Source organism: Phalacrocorax carbo, chromosome 9 (assembly GCF_963921805.1).
Source record: "Phalacrocorax carbo chromosome 9, bPhaCar2.1, whole genome shotgun sequence".
Lineage (NCBI taxonomy): Eukaryota > Metazoa > Chordata > Aves > Suliformes > Phalacrocoracidae > Phalacrocorax > Phalacrocorax carbo.
This window is the reverse complement of record NC_087521.1, coordinates 15,723,260-15,739,358: the sequence shown is the minus strand read 5'-3', so window position 1 is coordinate 15,739,358 and position 16,099 is coordinate 15,723,260. Positions and strand designations below refer to the sequence as shown.

Sequence of the window (16,099 nt, the reverse complement as noted above, 5' to 3'; positions counted from 1 at the left end):
ATGGTATCAGTATCTACATACCAACCATCTGTCTCCTCCAGACTGTAACCCAAAACTGTTAGTTTCAAGGCAGTTCATGAGGATAGTGAGGGACCTCAGAATAGCAGTCAGAAACGCTTGTTGGGAGCTGCTAAAGCTGAGCACCAGTCACTACTCTGAAATACTCACCCTCTTAAGAATGCGAAAACAGTAAGGACAGTGTCCGTTGTTAACCTCTATTGCTACGTGCTCTAAAAGGCTTTCATCGCTTATCAGACAATTATTGTTCAGTTTGTCTCATAAAACACCTAGGATCAGCTCAGTTGTTCTGAGCTGAGTTCCCTCTTGCAGTGTCCTACGTCAGCTGATGGTGGATGCCTCTGGAACAGTGAGGCAAGGGCAAACTGGTATTGATGCTCTTGTAGAGCATTTTACTATCTTTCTCTGAAATGTCTCTCGTGGGAGAGATAGTGGCTTTGTATCAAATGGCCAGCAGAGGGATTTTTTCCTTAATTTGTCAGAAATTAATTTGATTATTTTTTGAATCCTTGTAAATGTTGTCTTATGACAGGAAATTTCATAAATGATTTGTGATGTGTGGAGAACTACTAGTTTTTAACCCATTAGTTTTATATGATACCTCCAATTCTTTATTTAGAAGGGTGTTTCCTGGTGCCTTTTATGATACTGGAGACCATTATAACCCTCCTCAGTCATCTCTTTGAAATCAGAGCTGCACTTTGCTTGGTTGTTACTTGTACAGCTGTCCAAATATCTGGTTATTCTTACTTCTGTTCTCTAGATCTGTTCTATTCTTCTGTATCTCATTTGATACAGGTAGATGGGTTGAGGGAGAATTGGAGCTGTTCATATCACAGGTGAACCTTCAGTTTCTTAAGTGGCGTAGCAATGTTCTGCTATAGTTCATGTGTGCTTTTTACACCACTGAAAAAAGAGCTGATATTCTTATGGAAAAGTCTTAGAACATTGGGGTCTCATTCCTGACTTGTAATTGTCAACTCAAACCCATCATTTCTTTCTATCCATGTAAGCTGGAATTTTTTTCCATCGTTACTACCTTCATATATGTTGAATGGCACCATTGTTTTGTTACACAATGAGCTAGGGCAGTAAAATCGTTTTCAGCTCTTCAGTAACTGTTCTTTTGTATCATCAGTGACATTTTGTTGTTTTCCAGATAATTAGCAAAATCTTAAAACATGCAGATTCCAGCCAGCACAAATCTCTTCTGGAATGATCTCATTTCACTGTAAAAACAGTGTTCTTGCCCTTGTTTTCCCATCTTTCTTCAGTTATTTATTCATCTGGGGACCTTCCTTCTTACCTCATGGCAGCTCAGACGCTTCTGATGAGGGATTTTTGTTGAATGCCATTTGGAAGGGCAGGTAGGGTATATAAGCCAGACCTTTCCTTGTTCATTTATTTGCTGTTGGCACTGACTTCTTAGCTTAAAATGAGCACAAACCAAACAGCAGCACTAATAATCGTTTGAGTGCTATGGTCACATCTGTTCTGGTGCTACTTTACTGTTTGTTTCTAGAGCACTGATAGATGATGAGACTTCCTTGATGAAAATTGAAAAATTGCAATGGGGTTTCCTTTGGTTTATGCCTTTTGTAAAATTTAGTTAACTTTTTTTAGATCGCCTAATTACATGTTTTATCTGCAAAGTTTATGATGATCTTTTCTCTTTCTGGACAGCACTTCAGCTTTCTGAAAGATCTTTATTTTCTTTGACCATCTTGTTTTCCTGCTCCTTAATTGTACTGGTGGTTTCTTGCTCTTTCTGATGGCCTGTTGATAGGTGGCAGGTATTTATCTGCTCTGTGCTTTTACAATATGTGGGGTTTTTTAGGGTGTTTGCTTGTTTTAGTTTTTGGATTTGGTTTTGGTGGGGGTTTTGGTGGGTTTCTTGTTTGGTTTTTTGTTTGATTTTAGTCTTTTTGCAAAATTTACTTTCTACCTTTAGACTGAATTTAGTTCAATTTCCTTTAATTTTAAATTAAACATGAGAACGTAATTTAGTTAAACACTATTCTAATGGATGTATTGACTTCTTATTACCCCTGGGAAAATGTTTGTTTTATGTAGTTGCTGTTCTAGTGATATTTTCTAATTTAAGCACTGCACACTGTCTTGAACCAAGAGAAGAACAGTGGGTTTGTGGGTGCCTGACTTAGCTTCTTCATGAAGTAGGACTCGACTGTATAGTTTCTAAAACAGCCTCAATGGTGTACATTGATGTTTATGCAGTAGGCATAAGGTAGTTGAAGTCTTCCAATACTACAGCTGTTTCTTGTCCTTCTAGCTTCCCTGATCTCCTTCACCACATTGGTCAACCTGATTCCTGTAGTCATGCAGTATTTGTTTGGGAATGGGTATGAAGAAAGAAGAGTTACTTTTGCATGGAATATTGTTTTAGAGAACGTGAATAAAACTGTTTTATTCTTTGTCTTACCCTGCGTCAGCAGGAATATCCACTCTAACCTGAAGATCCATTACGTCACAGGCACCCATGATATGGACTCCCTGGGGAGCAAGAATGTAATTAATGTCTTCCCCCCCCCCCGCTATTTCTTGGCTTGTTGCAAATAGCTGGACTGACCTCCCAGCTTAATCTCACAAATTTCTTCTAAATAAAGCCTTAAAAGGGCCAATATTTTAACTGGGAAGACGATAGGTTAAAGCTGAAACTTCATTACGTCATCCCCAATACTGGAGATGTTACTTTTATCACTTTACACTTTATGATGGGAATTGGAATGCAAATCATATACAGTGACTCACTTTTGAGGAGAAATTATAGAATATAAGGCTAGTACATATATTCTATATCAGCTTGTGTGTTTCATACCATAGAGATTTTCTGACTGAAAACCTTGTGAATAATCCACTTGGCTTTTAACCCCAGACTTAACTTTCAGAAACCCAGAGTCAAACTCTAATATTAGAAGTAGAAAGTTCAATACGCCAGTTATCTATACATAACATAAACTAGTTTCCATGCAGAATGGAGTAGAGACAAGAAGGGTAAACAACAAAACTTAGTGTTTGACTCTTTCAGGGCTGGTTTAGAAGGTTAGTCTTTCTGTTACAGTGGTTGAAGTGAGGATTTCTGGCTTTCAAGTGGAGTTTTGTGGCTGTGTAATCAAAGATAATTTAATCAAATTAAAGCAGCACAGGTGGTTATATCTCTCTCTCTTTCTTTCCAACCACCTCTAAAAATGTGCTATATGCTTTCAATTTCAGAATGCCTCTGTACTCATGTGGCTTTGTGATGGCTGCTATCCCTGGTTTAAAAAACGAAAACAGAAAATACTGCTGTATGCATAATTAGTGCTTGGTTTTTATAGCTAAATGCAAAATTGATTTTCAAGACCTTTGTAGTAATTTAGTAATGTATGTCAAATAGTTATTTTCATTTTTTCTTGCTGTTATTTACTTAAGCATTATTACCTATTCCTGATGTAGAGTAATAGTTCAACTTTTTTCCCCTGGTTTTAGATTCACAGAAGTAAAAACAAATGGAAATTTCATCTCAAAGATGGCATCATGAATCTTAACGGAAGAGATTATGTATTTTCCAAAGCCATTGGGGATGCAGAATGGTGAAGTTTTAAAAGACAAAGCAAAACAAAAGAACTCCCTGTAAAAGGAAGAATCAAAAGCAGGAAAGGTTGAGACTTGGACGTATACTCCAATCAAAATGTGTATCTGCACATCAGAAATAAACAATAAACAAAACTATCGGAACAAAGGTAAAATGTGGCAACAAAGACACTACTTCAGATGAGCAAGCCATGGACTGTAGCAGCTATAGTATTGTCTGGGAGCTGGTTTTGTGTGTTAGGAATACCTTAATTATCAATTCTACATACAGGTACCTACAGCTGGTATTTAGCATGTAAGGCTTTGTTCCCCCACCCCCTTCTTCCCTTGATTTAAGATTTTAATACTTCTTCCACTGATTGAAGGAACTCCTCCCTTTGATAGATTATTAATCTGAAAATGCTTATTGTGTGTACAAATCTTTGCTTTGAACACTTCCTTTTGGTAGTGAGGATGGTCAGAATGTTACTTAAACTGCGTGCAAGCTTTGTACAGAAGGGTAAGAATTAAGGTGTTAAATTTTAAATAACTTGTATAAGGAAAATATTTTTAATTCTGATATGCTCATTAATTATTGTATCTATTGTTTTCAATTCAGTTACCCATAAACAGGTTGTTGTTCTTAGCAGTTACAAAATGGTAAAATGATCATTTATATTTCAAAATTATTTTAACTTCATGTAAGTGATACCTTTTATTTAGGGCTGTATTTTTTTAAATAAGCACCTGTAGCTCCCCCTGCCCCCAAAAGTCAGATTGCTTAACTTGTTAATTATATTCTTGCTGTTTGGTGGTGGTTCAGCATCACTGAACTGAGATGAATAATGTAGTTTCTATTGTTCTTTTTTTTAAAAAAAAAAGCTTTGGACACCTTTTGAATCAAATATGTAGGTAATGGCATAATAGATGCATTCCTCCACCTGCTTAATACATGTATAGTCCAGGCATCCACAAATAACTCAACAGACCACAAGAATTACTAAGTTTTTTATATAGAAAATCACGTAAAAATTCTAACATCCTGGCTGCAACGCTGTTAATCAAAGATCCGCTTTACTAAAAGGTATAGCCGTAAGTTACCTGCAGCAGTTAATCTCTCTAAAGTTTCCAGGTGGCATGTAATTTCATGAAGAGAGCTGCACAGCTTTGAGAACACAAATTTTGCTAGAGTATCTTTAGGCTGTCTTGGTAACAGAAAATCAAGCAGTTGGATGCACTAAACCTTGTGTAGTCACTTTTTCACTTGCGTTTTCCAGAGGTGTGGTTTTGTGGTGGGGATTTTTTTGTTGTTGTTGTTTGTGAAAAGCAACAAGGTTGCCTCCCCCCTTCTTCCCTTCCTTTCCTGAGAAGTGAACACCTTTTCTTCATGCATAGGTTATTCTTGCAAACCCTGCTTTCAGAAATGCAGTTACTTTTGAACGAGGAGAGGGAATGGGCATTATACTTCAGAAACTGTTGAGGAAGGAATGTTCATGTGGCTCACCATTTCAGAAAACTTTTATGTTTCATTGGGTGCTTGGAAAGATGATGAAAAAAGGACACAGCAAAAATAATTTTAACTAAACTGGGGAAGACTTTCAGAAGCAGACATTTGAACCATGATTTCTGACCTTTTTTTGCTCGAGAATGAAACTACTTAAACATTATTTAACAAAGTCACAAGTGTATTTTAGCAGTCTATTATGGTTGCTTTAATTTTCATTGTCTGATTTACTTGCCTCCAAGTGCATTCATAGTCTCAGTAGTACATAGAAAACTCAAAACTCATTGAAAAGAGGGGTTTTCCCACTGTGATTTTGTACACCTGTGCTTTCATTGATACAGACTAAAACTGCCTGTAAGCTATGTCTAGAGCCATATGGTTGTTAGTAAGCCGTCTACATATATAAGCTTTATGAAAAGTTAATTGATGTTTCTTCCAATTCATTCTTAAGTTACTGAATCGTCATTTAGAGTGCATTTTTGGCTTGGGGCTTCAAGGTATCTCAAACTGATGGGTGTTTGCTTTACTCTGAACAAAGCAGATATTTTATTTTTTTACCACTGTTGACACTTCTATGTACAACTGCAATGAAATCAATAATGTACCAACTAATTCCTTCCCTTACCTTTTCCATATCTGTTACCAGTAAGTCTTAAGTAGTGGACTTCAGAAAAATTCCCGTAACGCTGCACAACCAAACCAATAAAAGGAATAAAAATCCCTTTAGCTATAGATTCCTGTTCATACTACTGGAACCCAGATTACTTGTACAACACTCTGTTTCCAGACAGCTTAGTGGTTTTTTTCACCCCCGTATATATGCTAGAAGCTGCATAGCCTTTTTATTTATTTTTAAGGGATAGCAGAACTTCAAAGTTAACTTAAGCCCAGCCTGTTTTGAAGGATGTTAGAAGCTTTCTGAACTTGCAGAGTCTCTTGCAAGCTAATTGTAGGGTATGCTTTTCAGATAAGAAGTTTTGTCTTCAAATACCTGTGAAGTTTTCAGAAAGCCAGTCAGACATGAACATACCAAACTGTGCTCTTATTGCTACATCAAGTGTTCCTTTTTTTTTTTTAATCAAAAAGCATGTTTTAATTTCATTTTATTGTAGCAGCTCGCTGTAAGAATGTAGTTTGCTTAATTTTATTATTGTACTTGAATTTTTAATCATGGTTTTAACAATATAACTGAACAGACCATTTCATTAGTTCCCAAAGAAACCATTCCTTTCAGAGGGCAAGGGATTCCTGTGTTCATAGTTCATAAATTCCCCCCACCCCCACCCCCCTGGCAGTATGTTCTTTTGGTTTTGTTTTCTCCCCATTTAAATAGTTCAGTATTATGGAAACAAGTAAAGATTTCAAGAGGTCTTATGTTAAAATTTGCACAGATAATGGAGCACCTTTTATGATGGAAAAAATGGGGAAGATAACTTCATAATTATAACCATGATAGCTGATGGAAACTTGTAGAGCAACTGGGCAAAATTGGGAGTCTCGTGCCTTTTCAGTTTGCAGAATACCTGTTTCGCCAATATGACAATACTTCTTTTTTGATTCCTGCAGTCCTTCAATCAGAAAAACTTCTTTGCTCTAATTCTGTTGGGTTTTAGTGTGTGCAATCATTTTAAAACATCTAAGTTGAAAACAAATTGAAATGTTTTCTGTTAAGGAGATAATAGAGAATTTAGTCACATAAAGGAGCTTTTATATTGGACTATTTAAATAAAATATGTTTTTATTCCCCCTCAGTTGCTGGCTAGTGACAAGATTCCTTTGAGGCTTCATACTTCTTGTTCCTGCATTGTACTGATAAGTTGCATTTGAACATAATTCGGTTTCCTAAACAAAATTTAAAGTGATAATTGTGGTCCGAGTTTATTTCCGAGAATATGATCCGTGATTCTGAAGCACAGTTTCTAGAAAAGAGCAAAGAACATGTGTGGTGTAACAGATTTTTTTTATAAAAAAAAATTTTTTTTTTTCTGCTGCACAATTAGGAGTGTTAAAGTAAACTTCATTGAGTCTGTGAAAATAATTCCACTGCTTGATAGTTAGCAGTAATTATGTCACGACATAACACTACCAGAGTAAAACTTCTTAATTCCAGTGAAGGAGTTAGAGACCTTGTTAATTAAAGTTCATTTTGATTCAATCTCTTCAATTTGTAAAAGCTCCTTTAAAAACAAAGTCCCCCCAAATTTCCCCCAAAGCAAAAGCTTCTTGATAGAATGCAATATGATGACCAGGAAGCGAGCAGTGGTTTTAGAATAACACACACTGGATTGATACTGGGCTGCCTTACACAGCATCATGGGGCTTACTGTGCGCCAGCCCACCCCACCCACACCCCCACACCCCAACCGAAATTAGAGTTCTTTTCAGACTTCGAGATTAGTGACTATCCAAGATGAAGAAACTTTCATATTGTTACGTATTGGTGTCTGGCATTGAAAGTCTCATTTTCCCATTGCTGTGGCTGGTTGGGAAATGTGTGAAAAGCAGTCCCTTGGTTTCCCTGTTGTCTACTTTTTTCAGGCAGTTCATGCAGTGTGTCTTTTAGTTATTATTTGGTGGATTAGACATTGTGGAACAAAAGGAGCTTTTTTAACAGGAAGAACTACCTTGGGTTAGCTATATGAACAGCCATCCAATGAGACACGTTACAGAGTGCATAGGGTACCAGTAGATTACGGAGTGGGGGAATATCCTTTTTTGCTGTTCTGAGCTACTATTGTCAACTGCTGTTGTACATATACTGTTATGTGTAAGGGGGTAAATATATTTATTATGTTTGTAAAATTCATTCTGTACAATTGCAGATCAAGGTTGCTCCTCTGTGATATACAGGATATTATGTTTCAAAGGCCATGCTTGGAATACAATTAGAGAACTTAGTATTTTGATGTACTAAGACCTATTTTAAGTTTAATATTTTGCCTTTGCAAAAACTTTAATTAAAGATGTTATTTAAAAATGTTTGCCACTTCATTTACTATCTTGCATGTGTATTTGTTTAATATATGAGGCTTAATGACTATATGTAATAACACTGAAGATTCCGAATTTGTTTTGATCACACGCAGGTAACTTCACTGTCACCTACTTGTTGAGTTTGCCTTGCAGACTTTCCATTTAATGTCATCACAGTGTTAAAAAAAAAAACAAACGCATTTTAATCTAGAGGCCAGACTTCCATATTTATTTAAGAATTTTCTCCCTATGGTAACTGGGGATTTAGGTCTCGAGACAAGATTGGTTGAATAACTTGGTGTGCCACCCAAATGTTAGTCCTGTAAGTGGAAATGCAAGACAATATTGAGTAAAATACAGAGTTCTTGGGTGATAGCTGGCTGATCCCAAAGTTTTCATCTTCATCAGTGAAGCTGATTTGACAGAATGCCTTTCTAGTGTAAGCAGGTGACACCTTTTTAGTTTCTGGCTAAAAGCAGGATCTTGAGATGTGACTTGTGCTTTATTTTTAAACCTCAATTTTGAACTTGAAATTCTAAATATAATCAGAAAGCATGCAAGCTATAGGTATACTGCCTGTATGGGGGGTGTTGTATTTTGGAATGCGGTGATTTTGAATTAATCGTGTAGCTATAGTGGTGTAAAGGTATAGCAAACCAAGAATTGTAAGGAGTGGTACTCTTTTTCCTAATACTCAAGGGTTTTGTGTTTGGTTCCCTCCCACCCCCCACCGTACTTTTCTTCCCTTCCAGCCCTCACCACTTGGGCACGTCTGAAAAAACCAGTGCAGCTTCTCCCATAAAATTTGCCTTCCTTGTCATCTTGAAAAGGATTTGGAGATGATTCTGGGTAACTATCAGAAATTATGTTTTACCAAAAAAGATCATTGCAGTCTAAGCTTGCATACTGTTTAAGAAGAAAACCAGCTTGGAGAAAAAATGGCCTTCTGTTCTGGGCAAAATATTTCTGAAAGGACACTAAAAAGAGGAGAGAAAGCAGAATGCTGACAGATTAGTAGCAAACTCAAAACACAAAAAAAGCTGGATTTCATCCCTGTAAGGGAAAATGAGAACACTTATAATTGTGAATGTTAATTGTGCTCTCCCAGCTGTGCGTGAGTGAAGTATTTGAAGGATATTTTGGGGGCAAAATTAAGTATATTTAAAAATACCTGATTTTTTTTTTTCCCCCTATCAGTTTGATTTCTTTATGGCTTTATGATTTTAATTGCAGAGATTTGAGAGTATGAGTCTTGGGATGTTAGCGTAGCTCTCAGTATATCCACATGTAGTTTCAACTATACATCATTCCTTACTACTTGTATTAAACTGTATCAGCTTTGGAGTTTGTGATTTGTTCTGGTTTTTCTCTAACCTTGCTTTTGTCTGTAAAATACGCTGTTAAAGACAAAGTCTTGTTGCTTGTTTTCAGAGCAGACTGTCACTCCTTTTTCAAACTATTTTTTCTACCACTAATGGGATTATGCCAAAACTGCTCTTAATCCTTTCAGATGTAATGACATCTGTGGTACTGCAGTTGAACTGCTTTGACCTTCAGTGTAGATATAGAACATTCTGAAAATTGTTTTTATGACAATTCTTAAGAGTGAAGACTTTCCCAATTATTTTGTGTGAAATGCCTGCGCAATTATGTTTTTACATAGTATAAATGTGCATGTCCTTGTGTGACGTGAAAGAGAGTTATCTGAAATAATGAGGTAATATGGAGAGAGAATAAATAATTGAAAAGAGAGCTTTGCACTACAAATGATACTGAGTCGCCCATTCACTTCCATGGGTCAAAACTCCCTCTTTGGAGATGGATATTGGTGAGCTGGTATTTTTAAAGTGCCTTTTAATGATAACTGTTTTAAAAAATACATAGCTGGGTATATTTGGTTTACACTTTCTAGTTTGTTTCACTTTTAGTTCAGTTTTGTAAACAAAAAGTTGTTGAAATTAAAAACAGTGAGTGTTTAATTTGGATATTTCAATAACAAATCCAAAACAGAGACTATCATTAAACTGTGAAAACAATAATAAAAAAACCAAAAACTTGTAACACAAACAATGTGTTACGTGTGAACGCTTGATTCTGTCAAGGTAGAAATCCTTTTCCTTTGCTAGAGCTGCCAAATGAAGCAGAACTGCACTGTGGACAAGGCCTCTAGATGTCTGGAACAGAAGACACGTTTGAATCCCAAGAGAGTTGGGATGCTGCTTTACAAGTGCTGGAGCTGGCAGGATTTAATGCCAAGGTAAAGAAAAACCCTTCCTCACTGGTGATGGAGAAAACTGTTTGGACTAGCAAAATAAAGAAGGCAGTCTTTTCTGCCAAACCACCTGGCTTCCTGGTTTTCCCAAAAGCTTCCCATTTCTCCTAGGAATCCTGCTGCAAGGCCCCTGCAGATAGGGGTCCTCGTGTGTCCTCCTGTACCGATGTCCGATGATTTCGTGCAGACCTTTCCCCCCAGAGGGACAACTGGCTGACTCCAGGTGGGCTGTCCGGATTCAACAGGTAATGTGTTCTGGGGAGTACGGCATTTCTAAAAACGATGTATCACAGAATTCACTCTGTGGAAACTTTGCTTGTAGGTTTTGTTCTGTCTTGAGTTGCCTTTTTTAGAAAACTCAAATTTTTGCAGGATGGAAGCTCTTTCCTTCTGAGCTTACCTTGTTCGAGCTTTTAACAAAGACAGCATTGGTGCTAGGAATAATATTTCTGACATACTATTTTTTGTGGACTAATTTTAATAAGTTTTAATCTTAAAACATTAAAGCAGTATCTAGTAAAATTCTTTGTATGTGTAGAAAGTTGACAAGTGGCTTAAGTGTGATGATGATACTGATGTTAAAAATTGGTTAGCTAAAGAAGTGTATTCCCATCACAGGCGCCTCTGCATGTATCACCTTAAGTTGATTTTGGGAGGGAGCAGAGGGAAAGTGGAGCAGTTCTTGATTTGAGCAGATCAAGTTGCTGTTAATGTTTATTCAGAATATCTTCTGGCTTTCATTTTGTGCCCTGAATCATTGTCATATCCTTAAACAGTTTTATAATTTCTCCCTGAGGTTGTATATGTTGCCATGTAGCCTAAATCACTTCAGATAATAGGTGGAAAATGGAAAGTACTTCATCAAATAGAGCATAGGGTTTCTTCTCTAGTAGAGGAAAGAGATGTAAAGAGAATCTGGAAACAGGAAACAGAGAGCACATAGGATAAGGATAAAAGAAGGTAGCCAGCCTTTTTTTTTTAATTAAAAAAAGACAAAAAAAACCCACCCAAAAAAGAGTGCAAACATACTTCGTTGTTGAAAGAGAAGTGTATGTAAAGAATTTAAAAAGTGCTTTTTTTTTTCCCCTGGAATTTTCATGGAAAGGTGCATCTGCCAGTGTGTCAGCCACCCCTCCTAATTGCCTTTCATCAAAATATACTGCTTGCTGCTCTATACTGACATATCATTGCTGGGTTTAATTGGTAATCTGTAGCTGACTAAAAAGGAATTGAAGTGTTGTTTCCACAGCTCCCTCTAGGCAGCAGCAGTAATCCACATATGATTTAGGGAATTCTTTCGCTACAGTCCAACTGAAACCAGCATTGCAAATGCAGCACAAATACAACCTTCATGCTGCTTGGTATTTCAGTGCTTTTGTGCATATGCTAGTCAGCAACAAGCTGTGGAGAAGACAGACATTCAGCCACTGCCTCAGAATTTGCACTGAGAAGTTGTTTTGTTAAAACTCATTGTCGTGGATTAGCCCCAGTCTGCAACCAAGCAGCCGCTTGCTCACTCCCCCCTGGTGGGACGGGAGAGAATCAGAAGAGTAAAAGTGAGGCAACTCATGGGTTGGGATAAAGACAGTTTAACAGGGAAAGCAAAAGCTGCGCACAGAAGCAAAGCAAAACGAGGAATCCATTCACTCCTTCCCACGGCCAGGCAGGTGCTCAGCCATCCCCAGGAAAGCAGGGCTCCATCACGCGTAACGGTTACTTGGGAAGACAAACACCATCACTCCAAATGTTCCCCCCTTCCTTCTTCCCCAGCTTTATATACTGAGCATGACGTCATATGGTGTGGAATATCCCTTTGTTCAGTTGGGGTCAGCTGTCCCGGCTGTGACCCCTCCCAGCTTCTTGTGCCCCCGACACAGCACGGGGAGCTGAAAAAGTCCTTGACCAGTGTAAGCGCGACTTAGCAACAGCTAAAACGTCTCCACATTATCACCACTGTTTCCAGCACAAATCCAAAACACAGCCCCATGCTAGCTACTATGAAGAAAATTATCCCAGCTGAAACCAGGACACTCATATTACTGCTTGGATTTGATTTGTTGCAGCTTTGACTTCACAAAAGACAGGGAGTGCTGTCATTTTTCTTCACTTTTCAAATAAAAGCCGCTGTCATTTCAGCTGAAGCTGTTCAGCTGTAAGACAGCCAGCATGGGTTTGGCAGTCTAGCTAGTTACAGTCTCGGTGTTTGCAACAGCGAGGCTCTTCTTGGCAGCAAAGTAGGTCTTAAAAAGTATCGTAGGGTGTATGCAAGTAACAATCCAACAATTCCAATTGCTTTGGAAACTCACTGTTCAGTGAGCTCTTAGATATGTGTTGTGAATGAAGTTGATGTTCACAACAGATTTCGTTCCTTAAAAGAGAGAAGAAAAGTAGAGAAGCCAGAGGAGACATCACAGCTGTGTAGTGAATAGCTGGGAACCAAAATGAATGTGCTCATCCTCCTCTAACAAAGTTTCATGAGCTTCAACAGAACTGCACAGACGTGCAACAGTAAGGATATGACTTCAGATGACCACACATACAAGGCTTGGCATTGCATATCATCAGGACAGCACAGAAATCTCCTACCCAAAAAGTAGGGTAAGATTCAAGTTGATTCATATTAATCCTGCAGAAGTTAAGCTCTTGGAAGGTGTAAGTTCAAGATGGTCCCAATGAGGTCCAAGCCCTGTGCTACAGTTGATGAGACTTTTCCATGTTTTGGAATAGTTACCCAATATTTTCAGTGTGGAAAATAAGGACAGGCAGTTACAAAAATTACAGATTTCCACAGGATTGGTATCCTGTCTAATCTGAGAACCTAATAATTTGAGATACTGTGGCAGTTCATACCAATGTGTGTGTGCATGGGAGGGCAGGTGTGGGATGGGGGTAGGAAGTTAGAACTGATGGGGTTTGCTGATGAAACATTCTGGTATTGACCTTGTAGAGCATCCATTTGTTCACTTCCACATCATGATTTGTAGTCTTTTTGGCTGTAGGCCAGCCAAGGAGAACAATGAAGTTGAGTGCAAGAGAGAGAGTATTAATGTCTTTTATAGGAAAAAATTGCTGAGCCTCTTACAATTTCAAACAAAACATTTAATTCCAATGGCCTGCATTATTTCTGAAGTATTCTAGTGAAAATATGTACCGAATGCCAGAAATAATAGATCTTGCTGAGGCAGATTTAAAATAGCAAGCATTAAGTAAGGGTATATGCAAAACCCAAAATGGCTGAAGGGATTGATCAGAGCAGAAATGGAAGAGAATATCTATAGGATACAAACATTTACAAGAAGTCTGGCAAATAAATTATTTTAAGTCTATTGTCTGGATCTTTCCAATAGCTTTAAAAACATTTTTTACCAAGTTAAATACAAGAAGAAATACAAAAGACACAAACTAGAAATACCAAACTTTGTTCATAAAGGCAATATCACAGAATTATTTTACTAGACAAAAAATACATGCAGCAATGGGAGATAAAGTTCAATAATGTGTAAGTATATCCGTCATCCATTAGTAGCAGCAAAGAGCTGTATTAATTCAAAAGTATACTGCAATCAGTCCAACATACCACATCTTTCCAATGTCCTACTAGTTTCCATGGAACAAATATTCTGGTTTGTTTTAAGGTAAAAAAAAGTGATCCATGTTACTTTTAAAAACACTTTTAAAGTAAATGTTGTTTTAGTCATAGAATCAGGAAGGTTGGAAAAGACCTCTAAGATCATCAAGTCCAACTGTCAACTTCCTCTCTTTCTGAAAAATAATATTATTCAAGCCTGGATTTTCTTTTCCACTGGTACACTAGTATCTATGAAGTCTGTAGCACAAATGTAGTTTGTCCATTAGAACTTGATTGTCTTAGCTGCTGCTGAGATACTAAATAAAGGCACTCGGGAAACTTTTTCTCCCTTTAATGATTATTCCAGTATCAGAAGGGTGACAGAAGCCAGGGATGGGGGCTGCATCTCAACATAATGCATTTTGTGTGGGGCTTGGACGTGGCCAGTGTGTTCCGAATTCAGATGTTTCAAGAGTAGGAAATTTTGCTGATCTGCATGCTTAAGAAGCTACCTTCGTATTTCTGATTAATACTGGGAGAGTCCAGATCACAGAAGAGGAGGTCATAAATTATTATTTACATGGTTTTCAGCAGTTTTGGTTTCAAAGTTTGCTGAGAATCAACCAAAAATGGAAGCATGCCCCTCCCCAAAATAAGCAGCTAAATTAATCTATAATGCAATATTGTAGACTTTTAATGGCATTAGCAATGAGAGAATAATTTTTTTTTAATGAGACCGTCTCAGAGTTGGTGAATGTAGGCCCTTGTTTCTGCTCACTGAAGCAGACTTCATTTATAGTCAGAAATATGGAATCAGGTTAAATCTGGAGTATGTACATGGCATTTGCAATCATGCACTTTCCAGCTGTAGTAGCTGGAAGTTTGAAGGGCTCCACCATTGCATTCTTCTGGAATGCTACTAACCCACATTATAACAGTTCTCTATTGTCTGTTAAATTTAATTACAGTTCCTCATTAGAAAATGAGCTTTAAAATACCTACCTGAAGGCAAAGATTCACCTAATATTCTCTGTTCTCATGGTAAGCCTTCCAAATAGATGAGTGAAATGATCAGTGGCAATCTTGGTAGCAGTCCTACAGAGCTAGTCTCTACAGTTGGCCGAGAACAGCTGTTATCCTGCTTATCTACCAGACAGCTGATCCTGCTGTCAAAACCAGCCACTTAGGCCACACAAATGTTAACAAGCAAGCTGGTGTAGAGCAGCTCCTACCCTGAGTACTGACGTCTGCAGGAGATGTAGAGAGCCAGGCCCCAGCTCATTTGTTTGTGATGTATGGATGAACTGAGCACAGCCAAGGTTGATCTTGGTCTGGCTCCATCTAGCAGCAGGTATGGCAAAAGAACACTTTAGTACTTCACTGGAGCAAAAGGCTGTAGGTTCTTCCTTGTATCTGAGCTTGGACTTCTGTAAGCACAGTGTGGAGAGTGTGTCCAAGCTACAGATAAGCTATGGCCAACCAGAAGCTAACCATGCGGTTTATGTACTTGTACTGCGGACATTACAAAAGTCAGATAACAGATCTTACTACAAGATGGAGAGATGTTCTTAAAACACATTGGAGGAGCTAGTGGTTAGCCTTCAATTCAGTAACTGTAGGGCAGGAAGTAACCTGAAGGCATGATCCACTCCCTTTGTCCAAGTGTAGATTTAAGGCAGCTCAAGATGGCAAGTACTAAAAGGAAAGTCATTCTGGCCCCGAAAGAGAGGGGTAAGTGGGGGTAGCAGTAGTGGTGAGAAAGCAGTAGTTTACAGGGTATTCAAAGTAATAAACATGCTCAGGTTAAACAGTACTGGAGTCAGGTAAAGAATGGATAACTGGGAGAAAATTTGGTACAATAGTAAGTTTCAGCCATCAAAAAAAACCCCCACATCATTAACTTGACTGGGTAGACTTGTCTTCAAAATAAGTTCAAACTAAACCATCCCCTAAGTAGGTTTATACAAAAGTGAGAGAGTGATTGTAGGGAATTTTTACAGCACACAAAGACAAATGCCCTAATGTTTCTTACCTGTTATCTTAAATAGCCGCAAAATCAATGACATTTGCCTTTTACTGCTATAAAGGCAATACGAAGAGGCTTCTTTACCCAACTCACCGAACTACACCAGAACTGCAAACAAAAGGCTAGCTGCATTTTAGGTCGGGATGGTGAAGCAGAGGGGATCTGTTC

The 16,099-nt window shown here is 37.9% G+C and overlaps 1 protein-coding gene across 4 annotated transcripts in view; it reads left to right on the top strand.

Annotated features, from left to right (window-relative positions):
* Nucleotides 1-8,083, top strand: part of GTF2A1 (general transcription factor IIA subunit 1) — a 35,311-nt gene extending 27,228 nt beyond the window's left edge. For 3 of the 4 annotated variants that reach the window (XM_064460513.1, XM_064460512.1, XM_064460515.1), the window contains one exon: nt 3,505-8,083. In XM_064460513.1, the coding sequence (XP_064316583.1) occupies nt 3,505-3,612 (108 nt within the window). In that variant the 3' untranslated portion in view covers nt 3,613-8,083. Of the gene's footprint in view, nt 1-1,292; nt 1,380-3,504 lie in introns of those variants that run through there. The other variant, XM_064460516.1, reaches the window with a different exon arrangement.
* The last annotated feature ends 8,016 nt before the right edge of the window (nt 8,084-16,099 follow it).